The 23,968-nt window shown below is 44.3% G+C and overlaps 2 protein-coding genes across 4 annotated transcripts in view; one reads left to right on the top strand and one right to left on the bottom strand.

Annotated features, from left to right (window-relative positions):
• USP50 (ubiquitin specific peptidase 50) lies at positions 1–12,093 on the top strand. Its single transcript, XM_055002413.1, has 7 exons — positions 1–53; positions 4,306–4,506; positions 6,444–6,639; positions 7,912–8,118; positions 9,866–10,008; positions 10,702–10,834; positions 11,631–12,093. The coding sequence occupies exons 1-7, from the start codon at positions 1–3 to the stop codon at positions 11,820–11,822; spliced, it is 1,125 nt and encodes a 374-aa protein (XP_054858388.1). The 3' UTR covers positions 11,823–12,093.
• Positions 12,094–12,582: 489 nt separating this feature from the next.
• Positions 12,583–23,968, bottom strand: part of USP8 (ubiquitin specific peptidase 8) — a 29,922-nt gene continuing 18,536 nt past the window's right edge. For 2 of the 3 annotated variants that reach the window (XM_055002410.1, XM_055002411.1), the window contains exons 11-20: positions 23,311–23,883; positions 21,572–21,661; positions 20,625–20,705; positions 20,223–20,488; positions 19,558–19,770; positions 18,441–18,651; positions 15,976–16,212; positions 14,714–14,856; positions 13,989–14,121; positions 12,583–13,491 (exon numbers count right to left, since the gene is read on the bottom strand). In XM_055002410.1, the coding sequence (XP_054858385.1) occupies positions 13,306–13,491; positions 13,989–14,121; positions 14,714–14,856; positions 15,976–16,212; positions 18,441–18,651; positions 19,558–19,770; positions 20,223–20,488; positions 20,625–20,705; positions 21,572–21,661; positions 23,311–23,883 (2,133 nt within the window). In that variant the 3' untranslated portion in view covers positions 12,583–13,305. The remainder of the gene's footprint in view (positions 13,492–13,988; positions 14,122–14,713; positions 14,857–15,975; positions 16,213–18,440; positions 18,652–19,557; positions 19,771–20,222; positions 20,489–20,624; positions 20,706–21,571; positions 21,662–23,310; positions 23,884–23,968) is intronic. The other variant, XM_055002412.1, reaches the window with a different exon arrangement.

Genomic DNA, 23,968 nt, shown 5'->3' with positions numbered 1-23,968 from the left:
ATGGCTTCCAGGTCAATGAAGACGCCTGATGACTTCAATATACTTTGTCTTCTGTGAGTTTCTGTTTTATAAAAAAAAAAAATCAACCATTCAATTTACTTTCGAGTGATTGGGACAGGGTGGGGAGAGATAGAGTAATATATTCTGCTTTTTGTAGGGGATCTAGGTATGTCACTAGGGGGAAGCAATTTTTTTTAAAAAAATGGATGCATTTTTGAACAGGGAAGTTTGCTTTCTTTTAAATATTCTCCTGCAAAGCAGGATTCAAAGCAGCTTTGGAGAGTTAGAAAGCCTCTAGAATTGGCCTTGGGTTATGATAAAGCCAGGGCTTTTTTTCTGGGAAAAGAGGTGGTGGAACTCAGGACTGCACAATTACGTCACTTTGGGTCAGCTGGAACAAGGGGGGGGGCTTTTTAAAGTTTAAATCGCCCTCGGTGAAAATGGTCACATGGCCAGTGGCCCCGCCCCCTGATCTCCAGACAGAGTGGGGTTTAGATTGCCCTCTGCACCGCTGCGCGGAGGGAAATCTAAACTCCCCTCTGTCTGGAGATCAGGAGGCAGGGCCACTGGCCATGTGACCATTTTCAAGAGGTGCCAGAACTTCGTTCCATCGTGTTCCTGCTGAAAAAAAAGCCCTGGATAACGCGTATTTCCCTCAATTTTTCCAGACTTGAATAGTACATCCACAGGCAGAGGCTCTGGCATGTTGCCAACCACCCTACTAAGCCAAGTTTGAAGCCATGCTCCAAAAGGAGCCTTCTGACAACTTTAGTGGTTTTTCTGCAAGCCTTGGTTCCTTAGCCGGGAAGAAATTTCTCCAGCTTTGGGGTAGGATGCATGTACTTGAGCTTGGATAAATTCTGAGCATGTTGTTTAATCAGGCAATGAAACCACAATACGTAGATGGAAGAATGTATCATCATCATTACTCATTGTTGAGTAATGGAGTTTGTGTGTGCTCCATCCAGGATGCATTCCTAAGCAGCCTTCGACAAAGCATAGGTGGTGTTTGCTGTTCAGGTCACTAGTCAATGGGTTGATCCTTCGGGAGCAGGGATCACAGCTCAGCGGCAGAGCTTGGGCCATGCCATTTGGCCCCAGGTGCAGCGGTTTGAATTATACTTGAAAAGGATCTCAGCTAGCGGGGTTGGGAAAGACCTTCTGTTCTGTCTGACATCTTTGGAGAGCTGCTGTTACAGTAGACCACACAGACCTAGATGTGTTCATGTTCTGGTGGTGGCTCCATTCAGACAATGCAAAACCATGAGCAAGATTTTAGTCCAGTAGCACCTTAAAGACCAACAAAATTTCCAAGGTATAAGCTTTTGAGAGTCAAAGCTCCCTTCCTCGGATATCATGGAATTCGCACTGGTCTCTAAGGCACTACTGGACTTATATATTGCTCTTTTACTACAGACCAACACAGCTACCTATCTAAAACTATCTTCACCAAACTGTTCACAAAACTGATTTAGTTTAATCCTGGTTAGTTTGTGAAACCCAGAATCATTCAAGTTCTGATTGGATTGCGAACTCTGGTTTTGTTGCTGCTGCTCAGGCCAAGGTACTGCCAGGAAGAAAGCCAGGATTAAACTAGAATGGATCGTTCGGAGGGCCGCTCGGTTTAACCCTCGGGAAATGGGCGATTTCCCTTTTGGAAGGATGGCATCTGGGCAGTTGCTTGACACCTGCCAATGTCTGCTGTTTGTTCATCATTTATACTCTTTATCCCAAATCCTCCTTTGTCGTGGATTTTAGTTGGATGTTTTTGTGAGCTGAGCACCCTGATTAATTTTTAGATGGGATGCTGTCAGCTTGGATTTGGGGATTTGGGGAAATGGAGTGCTCTTTGCTTATGGGAAATATATGGATATAAACCTAAAAAAAAAAAACATGTTTTGAAGCTCACACACATCTGTTTTAAGGGGCATATCCCCATGAAGCCACGACCCATTGCATTATGAAAGAGAGTGGAACTAGAATATGGGAAAGCCAAGTTCAAATCCCTACTCTGCTATGGAGGCTTGCTTGGTCATGCACTCGGAGCCTAACCCACCTCACAGGGTTGTTGTGAGGATAAACTAGAGGCGCAGAGAATAATGTAACCCACTTTGGATGCTCAACCATTGGTTTTCATACTATTTTCTGGAGAATACGAGGGTATTTTTCAGAAGCTTGTTGGGAGTCTGTTAATGAGAAGATAAGTAACAGCACACAAGGTTCCAAAACTGGGTGGACTGCCACATCTCCGAGCACTGACGTATTTTACCGAATCACTTATTTTAAAACTTCCGCTGTGAAATTTTTGGTGTGATAGTGTCTATTTGAAGAACGGAAGTTTGTTTTTGGAATGAAAGCTTCTCTGTTTAAAATCAAGGTGGGTAGCCGTGTTAGTCTATCAGTAGCAGTAGAAAAGAGCAAGAGTCCAGTAGCACCTATAGGACTAACAAAATGTGTGCTAGGGTATGAGCTTTCGTGAGTCACACAGCTCTGAAGAAGTTAGCTGTGACCAGAGCTTTTTTTCTGGGAAAAGAGGCGGTGGAACTCAGTGGTGGAACTCAAAACCACACAATGACGTCACTTTATACTTTAAACAAGGGGGGAGTTTTTTAAAGTTTAAATTGCCCTCGGCGAAAATGGTCAAATGGCTGGTGGCCCTGCCCCCTGATCTCCAGACAGAGGGGAGTTTAGATTGCCCTCCACAGAGGGCAATCTAAACTCCCCTCTGTCTGGAGATCAGGGGGCAGGGCCACCAGCCATGTGACCATTTTCAAGAGGTGCTGGAACTCCGTTCCACCACATTCCTGCTGAAAAAAAGTCCTGGCTGTGACTTATAAAACCTCCTACCCTACCACAGATTTTGTTAGTTTTATAGGTACTACTGGACTCTTGCTCTGTTTAAAATCAGTAGTGGTTAATGGTGCCACTTCACTCCCCCCCGCAAAGTGGTATGCCCCCAAAACATTTGACCTATACCACTCTCCATACCCCAGATTCCACCTGGCTCACGGTGAATTACTCAAGATCCCACAATAGCCCTTACTATGCTCAAGCAATCTCGGGGGACAAACATACTTTTTGTTCTCTGACTATGTCATGATGGTTAGAAGGAAGTCAGGGGGATAGCTGAAGCAATTTTGGTTTGTTTAGGGAAGCTGTTGTTAATAAGCAGGTAAAAACTTCTGAGCTTAAAAATGGCTGTTCTTACACAATTAAACTTCTGATGCCAAACATTCATAGACGATAGAGCACATGTTGAAATGTGGGCTTAGCTAATAGGATAGTAGAACTTTCCATTGGTTAGGAGGAAACAGTGGGTTTTTTTTCCAGAGTGGCAGCTGCACCTATCCAGAAAAAGATGGCTAGCCATGTTAATCTGTCTGTAGCACCTATAAGAAATTTGTGGTAAGGTATGAGCTTTTGTATCTGAAGAAGAGAGCTGACTCACGAAAGCACATACCCTACCAACAAATTTTGTTTGTCTTATAGGTGCTCTTGGACTCCTGCTCTTTTTTACTATCTTGAAAAGTTAGATATAGCTCCATTCCTAGATTGCTCCATATGTGGAGCTGCTTTATACTGTGATTCATTATAAATGGACTATTTATAGAGAAATGGTTTCCATTCTTTGAATATCTTGAAAGTAACAGTTCTTTACCTGGCCTAAAACTCTTTCATAAGTATGCAAATACATGAGTTATCATTATGTTAGATATTGTAAGAATACTCTCCTTATGAGCTGTAATTAATTAGTTATAACTTCTTGTATTTTAATAAGTTGTTGTTTGCTTCATTGTTATCTGTTGCTAATTCTGACTTTGTGTTTTGTAATGTTTTGTGTGTTATAGTTTCAATAAAATTTAAAAAATAAAAATAAAAAAATGAACTATTGGTCCGTCAAAGTCAATATTGCGTACTGAGACTACCCGTGGCTCTCCAGGATCTTAGAGCTGCTTTGCAGCGTCTACATCCTGATCCTTTTAACTGGAGATACTGAGGATTGAACCTGGAACTGCATGCCAAGCAGATGCTCTACCGCTGAGCCACAGCATCTCCCTGTTGATGGGTTCTGTCCCCAGGGTCATCCGGATAATTAACAGCAGATATCTGGGAGGCCTGATCTGCTTGGCCAGCCCATTGTCATTTGGACTATGTGCCCCTAACATCCCCAGTAACCCTCTGTCCAGTGCCAGATTTCCTTGGCAAAGAAATCGTGCTTGCAGGTTTGAAAACTCTTTCTGTAGCATAATGGTTTTTATTTGTATGCCAGACTGGTTTGACAATAGTTTGCCTTTGGAAATGCAGCAAGGATGCCCTTTCCTTGGAGAGTTCGGATGAGCCTATGGATGAGTCCCGGGAGGAGACCAACCCACAGTATCAAGGGCTAACTGGCCTGCGCAACCTCGGCAACACCTGCTACATGAATGCTGTGATCCAGTGCCTCTGCAGCGTATCCCCCTTGGTGGAGTATTTCCTTTCTGGCAAGTACACAACATCACTGGACAAGTAAGCAAACTGGTTTGTGGTGAAAGAGAGCACCTTTGTAGTCTACGATATCTTCATTTCAGAGAGCAGCAAGGGACTCAAGTTGAGTTCCCCATTATGTTTCTAAAATGTTTTAAGCACATTGAAAATACAAAATGTGAATATCTAGGGCTGCCAGCGCCCCGTGCTCCCGGCGCAGCGCGATGATGTCATTTTGGTGACATCACACAGGGCAGCGGAGGCAGCATGCGGGGCTGGGAAGCCACCCGTGCCATTCGCCTCCCCGCAGGCGCATGGCGCGGGCAGCCTCGCAGCCCTCCATGCTTCCTTTTGTCTGTCCCGCGGGATGGGGCAGCCAGCTTGCCGCACGCCCCCTGTCCTGCAGGGCAGGCAAAAGGCAGCACGGGGGGTTGTGAGGCCGCCTGCGCCATGTGCCTGCCCCTCAGGACAGGGGGCGGCTGGCTGCCCCCTCTCCTGTCGGGCAGGCGAATGGCGTGGGCGGCTGTGCTGCCCTTTGCCTGCCCTGCAGGATAGGAGGTGTGTGGCAAGCCGGCCGCCCCCTGTCCTACTGGGCAGGCAAAAGGCAGTGCGGGGGGCTGCAAGGCTGCCCATGTTGCCGGCTGCATGCTCTGGCAGCTGCTCCCGGCGCCCCCTCCCTGGTGGCGCCGGGGGCAGACTACCCCCCCTGCCCCCCTCGATCCAGCCCTGACAGCTAGTGGGGAGAAATTTGTATTAGCAAACAGCTGTATCATAAAGGTTCACTTATTAGGGAGCCAGGATTGGCTCTGTGCTTTTGATGGCAAATTCGGGTTTCCTACTTACTAACATTTGAAAAGGCCCCTAAACAGGAACGTTCATCATTCCCAGGGACCTTTATCTAAACCGTGCCCAGAAGCGTTGCTACTAGCTTTGCTCAGAGTTGCTGTTTCTTGAGTTCTACAACTGTGGTTTTTAATGAAAGAAGTGTAATGAAGAAGTGTTGTTGGCGAGCAAGTGGATCTTTCTTCCTGCCTTTGGGACGTTGGTCTCACTGTTCTGAAGTTACCAATTTCTTTTTTTTTATTGGTAGAAATTTTTAATTTTATCAATAAAGTTAAAAGCCCAATAGAAAGGGCAAAGAAAAAAAAGAAATAGTGAAAGAAACATACAAAAAAGAAAAAAAGACAGAAATTAGAAATAAAACAATATATGTTTCATTTTCCATTTTTCTCTAAAACACTTATTTTAGCAAACATCATACTTTAAATTTTAATCTCTCCAAAATTTCCTTTTCTACTACTGCCTCCCTTCTATTTATTTTTCCCCAGATTTATCTTCTTAAAAATCAAAACCACAAATCTTCAAATCATTTTTCCTCGTTTCACACAGAAAGTCAATAAGGGGTTTCCAGTGAGCCAAAAAAGTAGACAATGTTTTATCTCTGCTGAAACGTGTAAGTTTAGCCATCTCCGCTAACTCCGTCATTTTCATAATCCAGTCCTCAATTGAAGGCAATTCTGTACTTTTCCATTTTTGTACATACAAAAGCCTAGCTGCAGTAATACTATATAAAAATAAAATACTGCGCTGATTTTCCAATGTTTTGTCCATTAATCCCAACAAAAAGGCTTGTGGTTTAAACTGTATAGTAGAAGTGGCCAATTTCTTGATACTAGTTGCTAGGGTAACAACAGGTTGGCAGGTACTCTCATTCTAGGGACCTGTGGGATCATAGTTATTTCAAAGGTATTTGAAGAAGCGAGCTTTGACTCTTGAAAGTTTATACCCTGAAAATCTTGTTCTCTAAGGTGCCACTGGACTCAAATCTCACCGTTCTTCCACAGACCAACAGGGCTACCTATCTGAAAATATGTCTTTTTCTTCCAAGTGTATTTCATCACTTTAAAAATTCCTCACTTAAAAATTTCATCGCTTAAAAATTAAATAATTCTTCTGCGCTGTCATTTTTGTTCTCGAAGGGAGAATGGAGAGATTGCAACTGCCTTTGCCTACTTGATGAACGATATGTGGCTCGGGGACTTTGACTGCGTATCCCCAGAGGTATTCAGATTGGTTATTGGTGAACGATATCCCACTTTTCTCAAGAAGGCCCAGCAAGATTCCCAGGAGTTTCTGATTTATGTATTGAACGAACTGCATGAAGCTCTCAAGAAGGTGAGCCCCACTGCGTGCTCTCACCTGGCTATATTCTTGCCTTGCGTTAACGTTTGGTGGCAATGAGTTCCACAGGCAGACTGAGCATATCAGTGGGGGGAGGCGAGCCCATGGCTGCTGTTCATATTTACGTGGGGCCTTCCATCTGTGTGGCTCTTCATAGACTGCGAGACAACAGGTCTGAAGGAGCTTGCAGTCGAAATTTTAACATCAAATGGGGGAGACAGGGACACACAGAGGAAAAATAAGTGCCAAGTCCAGTTACTCAGGCTTAATTTCAGAAGAGAAGGGATAAGAAGGCTCAAAGAATGCAGAGAGAAGGCAAGATGTAAGGCAAGATGTAGAGAAGTGGTGTCATGCCAGAGATCTGGGGAGGCAACTCTGAGAGTAACGTCACTTGGAGAACTGTAAACGGTGAGAGAGGAAGATGGCAGGACAAAAAAAGTACAGACCGGCCACTAATTGTCCAACTGTACATAAAGCCTTCTTATATACAGTCCTCACCCTGAGCCGCCACGGATGGTGGGAAAGGCAGGGTAAAATATTTTAATGCATAAATCCAATGAAGTGTTCCATTTAATTTATTTATGAACAAAATGTATATGCTGCCTCTCCAGAAACTTCTTTGAGGCCCCTCGGTCCTTGGCATCTCCACTTCAAAAGAGTTAGAGGGCTCTGGGAAAGACCCCTCTCTTCCTGAGACCCTAGACAGCCCCTGCCCATTGGAGCACGGAGTGGAGGTCTGACCAGCTATAAGGCACTTTCAGATGTTTGGTGGAGCACATGTATCTAAACAAATAAAATTTGCAATGGAGACTTTAATCCAAGATGTGGTGAAAGAAAAGTCAATGGTAGCTAAATAAAGATGGGAAAGAACTTCTAAGCTGCAAGCGTTTCGGGGGGGCAGGGGGGCGGAGGGCCTATATCCTGAGACGCAAATATGAGTTTTCCATCTCTAGATAATATTCCTTCTTACTGTTTCTTTCAGTTGCATGTGAAGACATTTGTTCAATCTTCACCATCCTTTATAAGCTTTGGGCTCTCACACGATAAACTGGTTTTGGGGAACCATTAGCCATCTTGAAACTGTGAGGGGGAATGTAAAATGGGATATTATGTGTTTTAAAATGCTTTTTTACCATGATTGAAGGAAGAGGGTTTTGAATGTGGAATTTACTCTGATTTCAGAAATCATTCTGATCTGGTAATGGATGATAGTACTGGGGTGGGAGCGCAATGTGACTGACTACATGGCTTGGTTCTTTCTTGTAGTCGAGTAAGAGGAGAAACCAAGGCACCACGTCGACTGCTTGGGAATCGAGGCCTTCTGCCTCCGAGTCTTCCATAATCACCCGACTTTTTGAAGGACACCTTAGTTATGACATCATGTGTTTGGAATGTGAAAACAACACGTACAAGAAAGAGATCTTCACCGTTTTGTCTCTCCCTATCCCTTACGAGACCGAATGCTCGCTAGAGGTATGGCTTCATCCTTCTTAAGGAAATATCGCTCAGGTTCCCTTCTTTCTTGATGCTTGATGATGGGATAATTGTGTTACTGCCCTGTGGTTCCTCACCCCCATCACTTCCTGCACAAAAGTAATCTTTACTCTGTAATGGGGATGCTTAGCTCCTCACACTGAAAAGTCCCATGCAGTGATCCATAGTGGATCTTGCCCCCCATGCATGTTGTGGAGCAAAAGCTACCCTTTCCACCTTCTCTCTGTTCAGCAGGCAGACTTGTCCAGCCTCCAAGTGTTGTGTGTGGGCATAATAAATCCACTGGGCACAGACCCAGATCATATGGACAAAGTCTGGACTTCTTCCCAAACGAAAAGGGAAGAAAGTGCACGTTCTTTCTTCATACCGGGGAATGTCGGTTAGATTTTTGTTTTGTTTTCTTCAGAGAGCTCAGGCTGGAGTGTTCCCCTCTCTCTTGTCCTCACAAACAACCCTGCAAGGTAGGTTAGGCTGAGAGTGACAGGTCCAAGCTCAGTCAGCAAGATCAATGACAGAGTGAGGATTTGAACCTGGCTGTCCTCGAGTCTAGCTCAGTCCTGTCCCCGCTGCATCATACTGGCTCTTTGTATAGTGCTAGTGGCTAAGAGACTGAAGCATAAAAAGATGGTTCTGGGTTCGAATTTCACTTCTGCTAACAAATTCACTGGATGTCCTTATGACAAGCCCTCCCTCTCTCAGCATCAGACCTACCAACCTGTAATAGAGGGGAAATACTATCATCTACCTTACAGGGTTATCGTAAAGATGACAAGGTAATGAATGTGCAGCGCACTCAACTCTTGAAAAAACTATAAACCAAATGCTTACTGTACTGGAAGAAGCGACCCAGCCTCAAATCTGGCACTATGGCAGTTTCCACCCGTTTTTTAGCATCCCCCCTTCCCCTGTACTTTGTGCTACATGTGGGCTCACAGCCCCTCTGGGTAGTTTCTGTGTGGTTCTCAGACCCCGAACTAGATGTGATGTTCACCATGGAGATGCCTCTGCCACTTCAGGGATGAAATTCTGTTGATAAAAGCAGGTACGATGGCATCGGGAGGGGGGGTGTCCTCTTTTTCAAAAGCCCAAACTCCTGGTGTTTGGAGTCTGGAAAATGGCATGTGAATGGGGAGACAGGAACCCCTCCTTCCCTCTGCAACACAGTCCCTATCAAGATCTGTCTCCTGCAGCTGTTGTAAGCAGAGGGAATTTTATCCCTAAAGTGGTGGAGCCATCCCCAGGGTGAATGTGGGGACGCCGTCCTGTCTCGTTGCACTCTCAGTAACAGCTGCAAATACTCAACCCCAAGAACTGCATGTACCATAAGCACCGTTTTGTACATGCTGTTCCCCACCAAGCATGCTTCACAGTGTATGTTGCTTTTGGAAAGGCTGGATTTAACCACTTAGAATTTGCGCCTAGGCGTCGTTTAGATGAAATGCCTTTCAAAATCAGTATCCAAAAACTAGTTTCCTCTAGAGCAGGGAGCTTTCCTCTCGAGGAAGAGCCACTGTTGCTGAAGGAAGGGTCAATGGGATGAAGGCTCCTTGGGACACAGACGGAAGGCAGATCCACACTTAGTTGAGCAGAGTGGCAGGATACAACCCAAGGCTTTGGGTGGCTCCCCTTCTTCACCACCATAGCATCCTGCATACGGGCTTTCATGACAGAAACACAAAAAACTGAAGATGCTCAGCTGTCTCGTGGAAACTTTTTGGGTCCCCAGGAATGTCTGCAATGCTTCTTCCAGCAAGACATGCTGACTTGGAACAACCAGATTACCTGCTCCTGCTGCGGAACGAAGCGAGACGCTGTAGTGAAAGCCAGCATAGCCAAGGCACCTAAGATGGTTATCTTCCACTTGAAGAGGTACACAGGCCTTGCCCCTTGGGATTATTCACAAAATCTCATGCACTTGCTGGGAGGATTGTTACTAACCCTTAGTTGGCTGCCCTTTTATAGTGTGATCAAGGTGATCAAGATCCACCCTTCTGGTTTAGAGCTCCCTTTACTAAAATAGGAAATAAGTCAGTTATTTGCATCACCAGCTAAGGGTAAAGAGTCTGTATGCCCTCATCTGAAACTATTGTTAGGGGCTACTTGAGAATATATTTTGTGTTAATTTCTGGTTCCCAGTAATGCTGAAAGCAGGGAAGGTATACCTGAATTGCATTATCTGGGACAGACAAAGCTATCCTGCTGTGCTTTGGTTTAGGAGCATTTTCTCAGTGACGTATAGCATTTCCTCAGTTCCACAACAGGAAAACTTTGACAGCACTGTAACGTCTGTGCAATATGGCAACCCACCTCTCTCTCCTAGAGGCTTTAAGCTCTGATTTGTAGAAAAGAACTGTCGCTGTAAAAATGAGTGTATCTCTGTATCAAAGCTCATCAGTTCCATATACTTTGGGTTTGAAGGCCTTGAAATATGCACCAGTTTCCCCCCCCGCCCCCGAGTGCACACACTTTACCCTATCTATTAATTTGGATGTTTACAACATAGCAAAGCAACTAAAAAAATAATGGACTCGATTGTCGGAAAGGGCCTTTCTTTATTTTCAGGTTTGATTGTCAAGGAAGTTACAAGAAAAAACTGAAAACGGACATTTACTACCCTCTCAACAACTTGGATCTGTCCCCTTATATCTATCCACTCTTTCGGAAAAATCCAAAATACAACTTATTTGCTGTGGTGGTAAGTGATTCCAATGTTAGTCTTCTAGACAGGTAACAGAACCTTCCTTGTGTGTAGTTCTGCAGTCCTCCTACCCCAATGAGATAAAACATCTGCAGGTAGTTCAGACGTAAGCCAGTGGGGGGGGGGGGGAATACTTAAAGTTTTCCTTCCCTGTTATCTGTCTGCTCAAAACCATGCCCTCCTGCAGCTGCTTTCGTCCTTGAGAGGAAAATGCATCAGTCTCCCTGGGAAAACTCTCAGATCTGTGCATCTCCCTGGTTGGTCTCAGGCATGCCGCTCTTTCCCTTTGACTCACCTATCCTACTAGGTTTACATGGACAACACAAGAGTTTTATGGCGCAATCCTATGCCAAGTTTCTACAGTGGAACCCCACTGATATCTATGGGTTAGAGGGTAGTAATTCTGCACTGGATTGTGCTGTCAATTATCTTTCTCTAGCTCCCCTGTGAGGACTTCTCTGATAGAAAAGCTGCAAATAAATATCCATGTGTGCTGCCGTGGAATCCTTGCAGGAAGTGTAAGATAAGAATGATTTAAAAGAATTATGAAAAATAAGGGGGTACTTTGAACGGGGCTGCTGAAGACCTTAGTGGCCAAGTATGAACCACGGCATGAAATCTCCGTTCCTGCTTACACAGCTGCCTTTCTGGTGGCTCCTGTGGACATTTTGTTTTTCCTCACGCCCTGTATTTCTGAAGCGCGCCAAGTCTCTCCTAATCCCTCCAACGGTGCTACTGGTAATCAATGACTTATTCTTTCAGAGCTTTAATTTACTATTTTTGTTTGTGGCAGAACCACTTTGGAGATCTGGATGGCGGCCATTACACTGCCTTCTGCAAACACACCATCTCCCAAAAGTGGTACAACTTCGATGACTCTCAAATCAGCGAGATGCCAGAATCTGCTCTCCAGACATCTGCAGCTTATCTCCTGTTCTATAGCAACCAAAGTTTCTCTGTGCCAGTGAAAAACCACAACGGTTAAGAAAGAAAGATCAACCAAGGATGACGCAGTGACGCTGTTAGCATGAGCGTGCACAGACCCGGCCAGTCTAGTTCGGATTGATCGTTAAAAGAAGAGCCACATCTGCATTCTTTCCACTCTTTTTTGACTATAAGCAAGTGATTTAGAAACCGGTCCGGGCAGCGCTGCTGTTTTCTGCAATGAAGCAATAGATGATGGACGTGAACGCATTTTCGTGAATGTTCCACATGACGTAGCATAGTCCAAGTTAAATAAATTGTTCCTGGACAACCACAGTGGAAGAGTTGGTTTTTATTGTTACAGAATTCAAGCTGAACTAAATGGTAGTTTTTTAAAATTAGCTTACCTACTGCAAAACTTGGAGGTAGAAGGTGAGGAAATAAGTCATCTTTAATACAAATGCACGGTTACAAAGAACCTGGCTCTTCAAACAGCTACCAGCTTTCTTAAAGTCAAGTTGCAAAGAATTTTTCTTGATTGACTTGATAGACTAATGGGTAAGGGATGAATGGACTGTCACATCCCATAAACCTCAGAAAAGAAGTGGGACACTTGTGGAAGTTGCCCTGGGCTCCCATCTCCCTTCCCCAGGTAGCTAGAGTTAAACCCGACTTCAGTTGAGGCTCTACTCTCTTGATGCTTAAAGTCATCAGCCATTCATTACTCAAAGAAACTGAGGTCTGTACTGACTGCTGTTCCCTGTGCAAGGATCCCTAGAGCCAAGCTTGTCAGTCTGAAATAAACAGACATTTAAACAGTCTACTTTCAAATAATTTTCTGGAGGTTTTAATGCATGAGTACATGAAATTCTTATATTAAATATTAAAAAGGAAAAGTCATCTCAGTTCTTTAGAATACATTAAGGTGTGTGTGCACAGATTTATATAAGCTCAACAGAAAAATACAGCTCTGCCCTTCCCTATCTGTAAGAATTAAAGTATTTCGACAAAACAAGAAGCAATCCTTCCCACTCCAGTAGTGCTCACTGAAGGACCACATACCCTCTTATATACAATAGTTTGGATGTGCAAGTATGCAACCGATATATACACATTACATTCCTACCTGTTTTACATCATTTCTAGGATATTCACAGTAGAATCAAGCTTAAGGTTAGAAGTGTGAAAAGGCCATAAACGTGGACAGAGAAAATTAAAAGATATGCTTTGGGTTTTGGAACATCTCAAAAACCCTGTGTGTTAAATGCCTATGGAATGGCTAAACTAGATTTATAGTTTTGGAGCAGCATTACAAAATAAAATCTTTTGAAATGAATTGCTTCGCGCTAAACAGCCTTGTTAACCATTGGCTTTTCGGATGTTAAGCAACAGCGGTAAGAGGAAGGAGGGTCTTCACTAAGAAACCACGGCAGCCATCTCCTTACTCAGCCTGTGACCTTATATGTGTCACAGCTCCTTGCGTTGTGGTGCATTTATTTAAAAAAAAAGAGAGACAGGGCCCAATATTCTCCAGTAATGTTGCTTTATGTGACGAGGTCAGCCACTCGCTGTTCAAGAGAAGTGTAAAAAAGGATATAAGCAGCCGAGGACTTAACAGAGGATGAGGAGATATCGGAGACTTCATGGTCGTCAAACTTGTACCAGCGCTGCTTGGCAGCGTTTTTGCAGTATGCCGTGTAGTGTCCTCCATCCAGCCCTCCGTAATGATTCTAAAGGGAACAGGAAGAAGCTTAGGAAGCCATCATGTAATCCACTGTGGCCTAAAAACTCAAAAATCAAAGACTCGCTATTCTGTAAAGGAGAAAAATAATTGAGCTGGAGATTAGAGAGTCCCCTTTGCTCAGGGCTCCATAGCTAGTCATACTTTCATGCTGAATTAAAAAAAACCCTGATCTGTTTATATGTATTAACCAGCTGCAGGAAGGAGGGGTTAAGCAGAGATTACAGTGGGGAGGGGGGAACCTGCATCCTTGCAGCTTTCACATGCATGGATGAATTGGCAGACATGCCAAAAGGAGAGAAGACCCCACAAGAGTGCCCAACCAGAACATGACGGACCCCCAAACTGATATAACGATCATAATGATGAAATAAGCATCAGTTAAGGCCAAGCCACAAAAACATAAAAAGTGGAGATCCTTACATGTCTAGTCTATGTTACTCATAGATCATGCACTGCAAGGCTTAAAGGTGCTAAGTCACTTACAGATACTGCAAACAGGTTGTATCTCCTCAAGTTGCTTTTTGGACCAATAATGTATTGTGACAGGTCAAGGCTTTCCAGAGGGAAATCGACAGATGTTTGTAGTTTTTGCTTCCATCGTCCATCATAGGAAAATCTAGCGGGGACCCAAAAGGAATTTGATTTGCTAAAATATGAATATGCTAAAAACATTGTTTTAAACAAATGACAGAGACTACAAGGTACTCGGGGGGGGGGGAGGGGGATGGAACTGTTCCAAGCCCTTCCCCCACACAAAAAAAGATGTGAAAAGAATTCCTCAATGTACACCAGTATGTCGTGGTTGTTACAGTAATCCTTGAAGCACTGCCTCCTCAGTTTGTCCTTTGCATGAGTAGACCACTAGTGTATTTTTTTTAATTAAATTTGAAGTTTATAATTTTTAAAAAATTTAAAGTTTATAATCAGATTGACTTTGGCAAGGGAAAGGACAGTAGGATCACATCTCAGTTTTGCCAGAAAAACATGTCAAGTGGTGGATTCTTTATCATTCGGCCAGCACTCCTTGCTTGAAGAGTACAAAGTATTCTACGCAACTTCCTACACTAACTTCTCCCAGAGAGGACCAAAGCACAGGACACTGATTATGTTTCTGAATTTGTTGTTTTCTTTCTTAAACTACCTAGTGTTTTCAGAAGGGCTAGACTTCACATGTTCTGTTCAGAACCACACCTGCTTTTAAGCCTTACCTTTTCAAGTGCACTAAAAGGACAGGAGGCAGCTTCCAGATTTCTATCTTTTTTAAAGAATCTCTTCGAGTCTTGCAATGGCTACAATAAAATCTGTTGTTATCAGTCAATTTTTCTTCTTTGGAGAATAATCTAAGGCATTCCTGAAGAGGGGGAAAGGACAAAAACAGCCTCAATTCAAAGAACAAACGGGCATTTGAGTGGCATGAAATTGTTGGGATTCTGAACAGACTTCACAGCTGATCTAGGTTCATCACCATCCTACCAGCATAATGTAAACATTCCTTTAAAAAATGAAAAAGGAGGAATGGCTCTAGCCCTCTTGACTGTAATTCTGAAAGTGATAGCAAGCCAATACTTCAGGGATTGGAATCAAGTAGTCAAGGCTGGACAATTCGGCAACAGCAACCAAGTTTACACAGACATACTTAAAAGTAGGCAAAGGCAATGCCCAGTGAAATTCCAGAAATGCCCAGTGTGTCAGGTTTTCACATTTTTACACTAGGAGCAGAAAATATTACAGAAAACAAACACATATTTGCATGTTTTATGCTTACTGGGGATTGTAGCTTTTCTTCCTGAGCTCTGATTCTTTTTAAAGGACAGGGGGTTCTGTTCCGCTATCAGCAAGTGATATACTTATGCCTCATTCCCTATATGTTGCATTTTGGGTATACAAGAGATTAATTTTTCACTTTTAAGAAATGGTGGTATAGAAAGACATAGAATTACAAAGCGAGGCACCAATGAAGCGTAACATCCTCATTTTATTTATTCATTTATTTTTATGTCATTTATATCCCACCTTTCTCCCCACGGGGGACCCAAAGCGGGTTACATCATTCTCCTCTCCTCACTGCCAGTGATGTAGGTTAGATTGAGAGCCTATGATGGGCCCACGGTCACCGCATGTGCTTCCATGGCAGAATGGGGATTTGAACCTGCGTCTCCCAGATACTAGTCTGACCACACCACCACACTGGCCCACATTAACAGCTCGCTCAGGTGTTCTCTTCCTGATCAAGGGTAACCTTTGAGCACCCTTCTACCACCACAGGAAGCAGCAAACAACCTCTTGAAGGGTTTCATCTAAAAGAGTGACGAGCGATCTCTCAATCGGGATCTCCTAGTGAGGTGGCTACCTTCTGTCTGTGGTCAGGGAAATGGCGGAGGGAGCACAGATACGAGAAATGCCACCAGCACAAGGTCAGGAGTGTTAAGAAGGGTTTGATCACTGGTCTAAACTCTCCCACAGGCCTTACCTGTAGAGTGCATTTACTAGTGGATGCGAGGGGCAAGGACAGATACATAAAAGCCTCAAAAGTCCGGGACTTCTTGTGACACGTCAGACACTGCACCGTTGATTTGAACTGGCCTTGGAAGAGCGCCACAATGATCGATTCGTTGAGCTGCTTGTGCTTGAGCCAGGCAAGTTCAGCGGCTTTGAAGTCATCGAGATGATCGTTGTTTTCTTCCTTACAGCGCTTTCGGTTGTCAGCCTGCAAAATGGGGGATGGGAATGCTTTGAAGCATGTCCGAGAGCCACAGAATGGATTCCCATATGAGAATGAAAACCTGTGCGGTGATGAAGGAGATGGAAGGAACGTGCCACACGCGTGCGTGGGCACACACGACCATGCACACGCACACACTCTGGGCCTCCCAGCTATGTAGACATGTTCTTTCCCTCCTCTAGGTAGGTACTCTGAACAGAGTATTTTTGGGGGTAGAATCTTACTCGCAGTGTCAGGCATTTTGCAGGACTAAGAAAGGAAGATTAATGAGCGCAGGTTGTTCAGGGACTTGCTACAGGGGCCTTCTCCACTTGGAAGTTTTACGAACCAGAAACAGCCCCCCCCCCGTTAAACCCTGGGTTAGCAAACCTATCCCCCTCTACTGTCCAATGGTATGTAGCTGGCATTTAGGAATGGGGATTTACCAATTCCACAAAATCATGATAAAGACCAGATCCTACTTAGGTAGGGGGAAACCCTACACTATACCATTGTTGAAGCCAGACAGAGAACAAGAAGCAAACAGGTCATCTTTCCATTATTCCTGAACCCTGGATCTTCATCACTAAGCACTGCTTTCTTTCTTTTCTTTTTTTAAACTTATATCTGTTTTTTAAATTGTTATAAACTTTTCAGCCTACTTCTGGCTGAAAAGTGGGGTAAATTGGCATGCAGTAGTGAAATGCAGACCGTGGTTTTGAGATGCCAAACAGTTGAAAATTGTATGCCACCAGACACAAGATGAAAAAATACTGAAGTTTTTGTGTTTACTTACTCTCTAAGAGGCATCGGCATATTTGTAAAAATAGGGGGAAAGAAGAGACTGAAAAGCAGATCTTTAACAGACCAGGCAAAAAAGGATTTCCACATTAGCTAACCAAACAAACCCCCAACCCAACAAGCTGAAAGGAGCCAGAAGAGGCATCCCTGATGCGACAGCCCTGGATCAAAGGTGGGCCACTTGAACAAGATCCCAGGCAACCCTAAAGGATTATTTGCAAGAACATTTACGCTACGTGAACCCAGTTCCTGGATAGATTTGTAACTGCTTTTCAAGAATATGAACACTGTGCTGCTCCAATAAAACAAAAGGCTACCCCCACCGCCTGCCTGTCTGTAGCCAGTCCAATACCCTGACGAAGCTCACAGGCAAGGCAGCTTCCATTCTTTTATGGCTTCCCATAAGTCCACCAGCTTTGCATGCAGAGGTTCCTTTTCTAGCCACAATGACTAAAAGCCATGCACTCATCAGCTCCTCATGGATTTTTCTCTAACTTTAAACTAGTGCCTGTCTCACATCTCATAGGAAAGAATTTGTTAATGAAGTATTGTCTATGGTAATTTTTTTTTGTATCTTGAAGAGAGAAACTGGGCTGGTTACTGTTCCCTTATCACACAAATATTTTCATCACAAAGCAAAGACAAAGTTCGGCTAAGGGCAGGAGCGGTGGGAAATGTTACCCCCACCCCCACTTGTGACTCTACAATGGCCAATTTAAATGTGTGAACTTTTATTCTGCTTTTTGCTTTTGTAGTTGTGTATTTTGCTTTACATTGTTTAAGTATCATAAACTGTCTGAGAGCCTAATAGTGGAAAGGGAAGATAGAAATGCTTTAACCTATACCTATAAATGAGAAAGCGCGTTCCCAACGACTCATCTCAATTCCACTGCTCAGGCGTGCTCTCGGAGGTGAGACCTCAGCAACAGGGCTTGCTGAAGAGGCTGGAGCAGGAGCGCACCATGCTGCCTGCTCCTCCTCCTGCGCTCTCTGAATGGGGCCAAATTGGGAGGGTGCCAGCCGCACGAGCGCACCAGGCTACTCACCTCCCCTCTCCCTGGAAGCACTCCCGTAGCGCCAGCCGCCTGGTTTGGCCGGAATGAGGCCGAACCAGGCGGCTGCCAGGCACAGGAGCGCTCCATGGCACCTGCCCTTCCACTGAGGCACTGGGGAGGGGGCAGTGCCTGGCCTGGTCACCCTGCCCTCCCCCTGCTCCAATCGGGGCATAGCAGAGGCAGCAATGCCTGGCCCACCTGCCCTGCCCTTTCTAGGGCCCATTGTACTGTTTCCCCACAATGGACTTTGTTACTAATGTATGTATATATATATCAAATTACGCAAAACCAGCGACGGAAACGTGAAGTTTCACACTTCTGTTTTATAACGCTACATTGCCTAACAAAATGTGTGAGATGCTAACAAATATAACTTACTTTATTTAAGTCTTCATGGAGACCATCCATTAAGAACAGGAGCAGTTCTTGAGAGTCTTGCTGACTGTACCCTGCGAACTGGTCATTGATCTTCCCAATGGTGACTTTAAAATCTTTGGGACTAATATATCTGTACTGCCCAGTCCAGAGAGCCTTCATGATTATGCCAAACTCCTCTGCCACTTCCCCTTTATGCCCCAAGAGATTTGACCTGCAAAAAACGCAAGAGTTTAATGGCCAGCATCCAAACAGAATGAACATCTGAAACAAAAGCGTTAATGCCTTCCACTGTCTCTGCATGGGTAGAACTTAGCAAAACAATCAGAAGTTTGCAACTTAAAGCATCTCTCAATGGGTCTTTTTTAGGGCACCACCTTTAACAGGGTAATCAATCCTCAGTAGAGTTTCAGCCTTCAGAGTCTGTTGCAGTTAATGGGCTTAAATTGGTATAACTTTACTTAGGACAGCTCTGTTAGAGAGCTGCGGGACAGAATGAGGATAGTGTGGATTAGTACACCTGTGATATTAGCTCCTCTAGCCATGGTAGTTTCCCCTAGCCAGACACTCATCACCTCAGTCAACGTACCATTTTCTGGTAGAAGTGCTAAATAAAGAATGCGATCTGAAAACATTGTGTCAGAAAACTGGATATCCCCTTCCTATTGTCTTTCCAAAATTCATTCTCAAAGTATTCTCATTCAGAAAATGTTATAATTAGAACTGGCCCTTGAGTCATCCAAGGTGATATGAAACTACAGCCATACCCTTTCACGCCGAGGGAAGTTAAAACCATCTTTAGACAAAAGCCAATAACTGCACGTTCCAAGAAGGTCAAAGGAACACAAATACATTCCTTTGACTTGCTATGAACGCCACAAATAGCAGCCCCGTGGTTAAGACCCAAAACTTCTTTGTGACTTTACACTGTTAACCCACCTCAGACTTACTTCCTGCGCAGAATGCAATTTTGTTTTCACCTGCAGTCATTGCTGCTAAAGAAAGCATTATGATTTTTAAAAAAAATTCACTGAAGATGTAGCAGCATTTCTGATAAAAAGATACACTCAAATGTGGATTATAGAAAGCAACATGATGAGCATAACAGGAACTCTGTTACCTGTTGATATCATCTTGATAGAAGTTTCTGTTGAAATAATCTGCCAGATGGGGTGTATTGCAAAGACACTGTAACACCGAGTTCATATAGCAAGTGTTTCCTAAATTTCGAAGGCCTGTAAGAGCTGGTCCCAATCCGCCAAAAACAGGGTTGAGATTCCGAATCTGAGAAGCAGAAAGCCTCGATATTTCAGCTTTTGTATAGCTTGAGGGTCTGTAAGGAAAGAGACAATGATTAAAATGGTGATATTGTCATTCATAGTAGGAGCTTTTTCTTTTTGTAAGCCTACTATTTATTCAATTTGCATGGTCCATTCCTGTGGGTTTTCTACCATGAATTATAAAAAAGCAGAAAGAGGAAGTAAGTAATAACCAAGCATGCTTTCAATTACTCCAAATACAGCTTTTTTTAAGGCAAGAGGTATTGACTTGTTTAAAAAAAAAACAGCCCTGCCTGTGGTCACGATCTGGCAACGTCCGAGGTCTTATTCAGTTTAAAGTATTATTCTGATGGTTCCTAAATCCTACATATCTCAGAATCCTTAAACCAGTAACGTCCAGCATCTATGGCCCTTCACGTGTCCCACTAACTGCCAAATCCTGTTTAGCAAATACCACACAGAACTGTATCCTACAATACAATCGGGGCATGTGTAGAAGACGTACTTATTCTCGCGATTAACTGCAGGAGTGATGGTGTTTTTCTTTTTCTCTTCCTCTTGAATGGCCTGAGTGATGTCTGGCGAAGAGTAAGAGCGCTTCAGCTTGGAGTGTTCCCTCTCCCGCTGGTCAACAACGGCCTGAGGCTTTGGTTTATGAGTTGGTGGTGTAGAAGGAGGTGTGGCTGACTGAGTCATTTCCGGTGGGTACATGTGGACGGTATTGGTCGGGGAATGATAATAGCGAAAGGTCCCAGTGACTGGATCAAGAAACTTCAGGTGAAACACGAAGAAAGAAAAAGAAATGAGGAAGAATTCAGCGATGACTCAAAAAGCTGGCTGATTTCCCCTGCCATACTCTTTCCCCCTTTAACTGACGCTCCACATGACCGTTAGACATGATGCTTACCTTCACCCAACCAGAAGGCAGTCCTGGCACTATCCTCCCCATTTCCTCGCTCCGTGCTCTTGTTAATGGCTCCCGTTGGGACTTAAAAAACAAAGGTGAAGAATAAGACACAAGAAAATACAAGAACACAACACACTGCATATCTTTGGGATGATGCGCATGAAAGGAGGACACCACAGTGATTTCGGGCTACTGCAAAATCCTATCTGGGAAGTTGTCCGCAGAATCAGAGAATGGGCAGGAGAGGAGATCTGGAAGGCAAAAAGTCTGGCTGAGCTGGCTGAGCTAGTTGCTAAAGTGGGATTGGCTACTAATACAAGGTAGGTTGAGCTGGAGGTGAATTTCCAAAGATCGGAGCTCAGGGGGTTACAACATTCAGTTGGAAACTCATGTAGTACAGCGCAGTGGCCAAGACCTGGGGAGATCCCCAATTCTAATCTCATCTCTGCTCCAAACTCACCAGGTGGCCTTGCCCGAGAAACTTTCATTCTCTCAGTGCCTCATCTGTACTACGGAGGTGGTAACGCTGGCCTACCTTACAAGGTTCTTATCAGGACAACAATATTACACACTGTGAATACCTGAGGGCACCACATAAATGCTAAGTATTATCCACCTCCTGGATACATAAAACAATGAAATTAGCTCATTTCCTGCACTCTCTTTAGTGACCTGAAGAGAATCCAGACCAACAAAAGCTACTTCATGCTGAAGGACCTGATGTTCTAAAGGACTTTGGAACAAATGAGCAGCAAGACAACAATATCCCACAGGAGCACTTCCCCGAATATGCTTTTCGTTGGTACACACAGATAATTAGATGAGAAATAACACAAATGGTTATGGATCCCTCTTGAAGAGGAGGTTGTTACATGACAGCAGATACAAAATGAGTTGATGTTATGACAACTGCTCTAGATTTCTTCAGCTGTGCACAATGCATTTACTTTATTTCTTTCAGAATCTTGTTCAGTATCCTCTCTACTGGCTCCTGGCTTTTGAGAGTCTGTCTCTGGATGTCCTTTAAGCCCAGTCGGCTGCAAAAGATTTTGAAAGGGAAACTTTTAAATTTTCACATATAAATTTATCAAGCTTCCACGTTGCTGTTAATGTTTAGTGATTTTAAAAGACTCAATTGAATGAAAAATAGAAAGCGCCTTAATCCATTTTCATGACTAAAGAGAGAGTAGTACGGATTCACCCGAAACTACATTTTTTTTGCTACGTCTACTATGAAGTATTTTTAATTAAACCAATAATCAGGTGAATGCCATGCTATGTTTGATGCCAGGCTTGTACACAAGCAGCTGAAACTTGTCTCCTAGTCCCTGTGACGTGGGAAAGGCATTCTGCATGTACTGAGAAAGCCTTAATTAAGTGTTGGGGATACAACCTGCCCCCTGCCAGCAGTATGGGAAGACGTGTTCTTTAACTGAACCAAAAGGTTTGGGGATCAGACTATAGTTAGTAACTTGGTCTGTGGTGGGGGAGGCAGAGTCCTCCACCCATGCTCAGAGGCACTTCGTTATTGTTTCACATGTGCCTTAATGTACCTGCAGTGACAGTGTATTTTCCTTACTTCCATTTGCTTTAAATTTTTGACTTAAATACCGGATGAATACTTCCCTTGATGAGTGGTTACAGTTTCTTACATTCAGTATGCATGCATACAGAGAACACAGGCAAGTAAAATGACAGCAAGCGCCCAAGCCAGAAAGTCCCAAATATCACCTGACAGAAGTTTAAAGCAGCACGATAAATAACTCCTGTGCACTTGGGGTGGGGTGAGAGAGAAGGGAAAGAGAACGAGGTGGGGAGAGTGCGTGTCTGCGTAAGTGACTGGACATGATATGCCACAACTTCTGCCGCCCAGGAAAGTAGAAAGCGGCTGCTGCAGCTGCTAGTCACACACTGGGAGGAGTAAGAACAGAAAAGGAGCCCTGCTAGGTCAGCCCATTAGTCCTATCTAGCCCAGCCTCTTGCTTGCCACAGTGGCTAACCAGTTGCCCTGAAGGGCCAACAAACAGACTACAGAGGCCTCCCGACACTGCCTCCTTGCTTTGGTATTCAGAAGTTTCCTGCCTCTGGATGTGGAAGTTCCCTTTAGCCCCGACAGACCCATCTGCCTAAATCCCCTACTAAAGCCACCTGTGCTTGTGGCCGTCGCTACATCCACTGTAAGAACGTATGAGGGATGGAAGCTGCAGCCTCCCTGACCTTCTCCAGCACAGGGCATAGCTGGACTTGAACCGACTTCTGTTGCCTTCAGGAGCAGGGAGAAACTTCCCCAGCCAACTCTTAGGCCACAAGTCCTGCTAGGCCTGTGGGGTATGGACTCCCCTCCACTGTGTTTCTCAGAGGATTTGGCAGAGGGAGGCCCAACCACTCGTGAAGCAGAGTGGATGGTGCACTACTTCCCTTCCTTCCTTGCTGGCCACCCTTCACTTCTCCCTTACTCAAGTCAAGTCAAGTTAGCCTTTATTGGCATATATTCTCCCTTACTCATTAGCTCTCCAAGGCACAGCCTTATCCTGCCTTACAGTAAAGCCAAGGCTGAAACACCGTTGAAAAAGGGCACTCTCTGCTCTCAGGAGTCATGCCCCTTTTCAGAGACTGGCCTGAAAAATAAAACCATTTGGCCTGGGAGACTCTCTACTTTGCTGATCAGACCAGCTGAGCTGCTCACCTTGCTTGTGACCAAATCCCCCCTCACAGGCACCCTGGACTCCTCTGCAAATTTCCGCCTTTGTGCTTCCGGTGTCCGGGTAACTTTTTCTTTTTCACTGACAAAACTGCTGCCAAGGTCTCGTTTCCTTGCTTCAGGGGTCTCGTTCCCAATGTGAGTTGTTTTTTTAACTTCTTTGGCCTCTGTGTGGGCTTTCTCCAGCTCCTGCTTTTCATCCGCCCCTTTGCTGGCCTGTGCTTCTCTCTCTCTCCTCTCCATTTCTTCTGTTGCTTTTTGGAGATCGTCCTGACTCTCCTTTTCCTCCTGCTCCTCTCTTGCTTTCTGCCTTTGGTCTCGCTTTTCCTGTCTGAGCCTCTCTCTCTGCTCTTCCTGCTGTTTCTCCTGCAGCTCTTTTTCTTGCTTGCTTTTCTCTTCCTCTGCCAGACTGGGTTTTGCCTCCAATGCTGGCTTTGTGGAACGGTCTGGAACTGCTCTTCCGTTTGAAATCAGCTGCTTGCCAGCAGTTGGGCTCTCAGCTTTTGACCTATTAGCATCATCTGGAATTTTTCCTGAAGGCTTTTTCGTGCGATCAATCTGGATCAATGTTAAAATTAAAAAAAAAAACTATTTCACAAGAAGTACTTGCTATGCTCTCTTTTTTTTAAAAAAAAAAAAGTCA

Source organism: Eublepharis macularius, chromosome 18 (genome assembly GCF_028583425.1).
Source record: "Eublepharis macularius isolate TG4126 chromosome 18, MPM_Emac_v1.0, whole genome shotgun sequence".
Taxonomy (NCBI): domain Eukaryota; kingdom Metazoa; phylum Chordata; class Lepidosauria; order Squamata; family Eublepharidae; genus Eublepharis; species Eublepharis macularius.
This window is presented reverse-complemented; position numbering and strand designations above follow the sequence as displayed.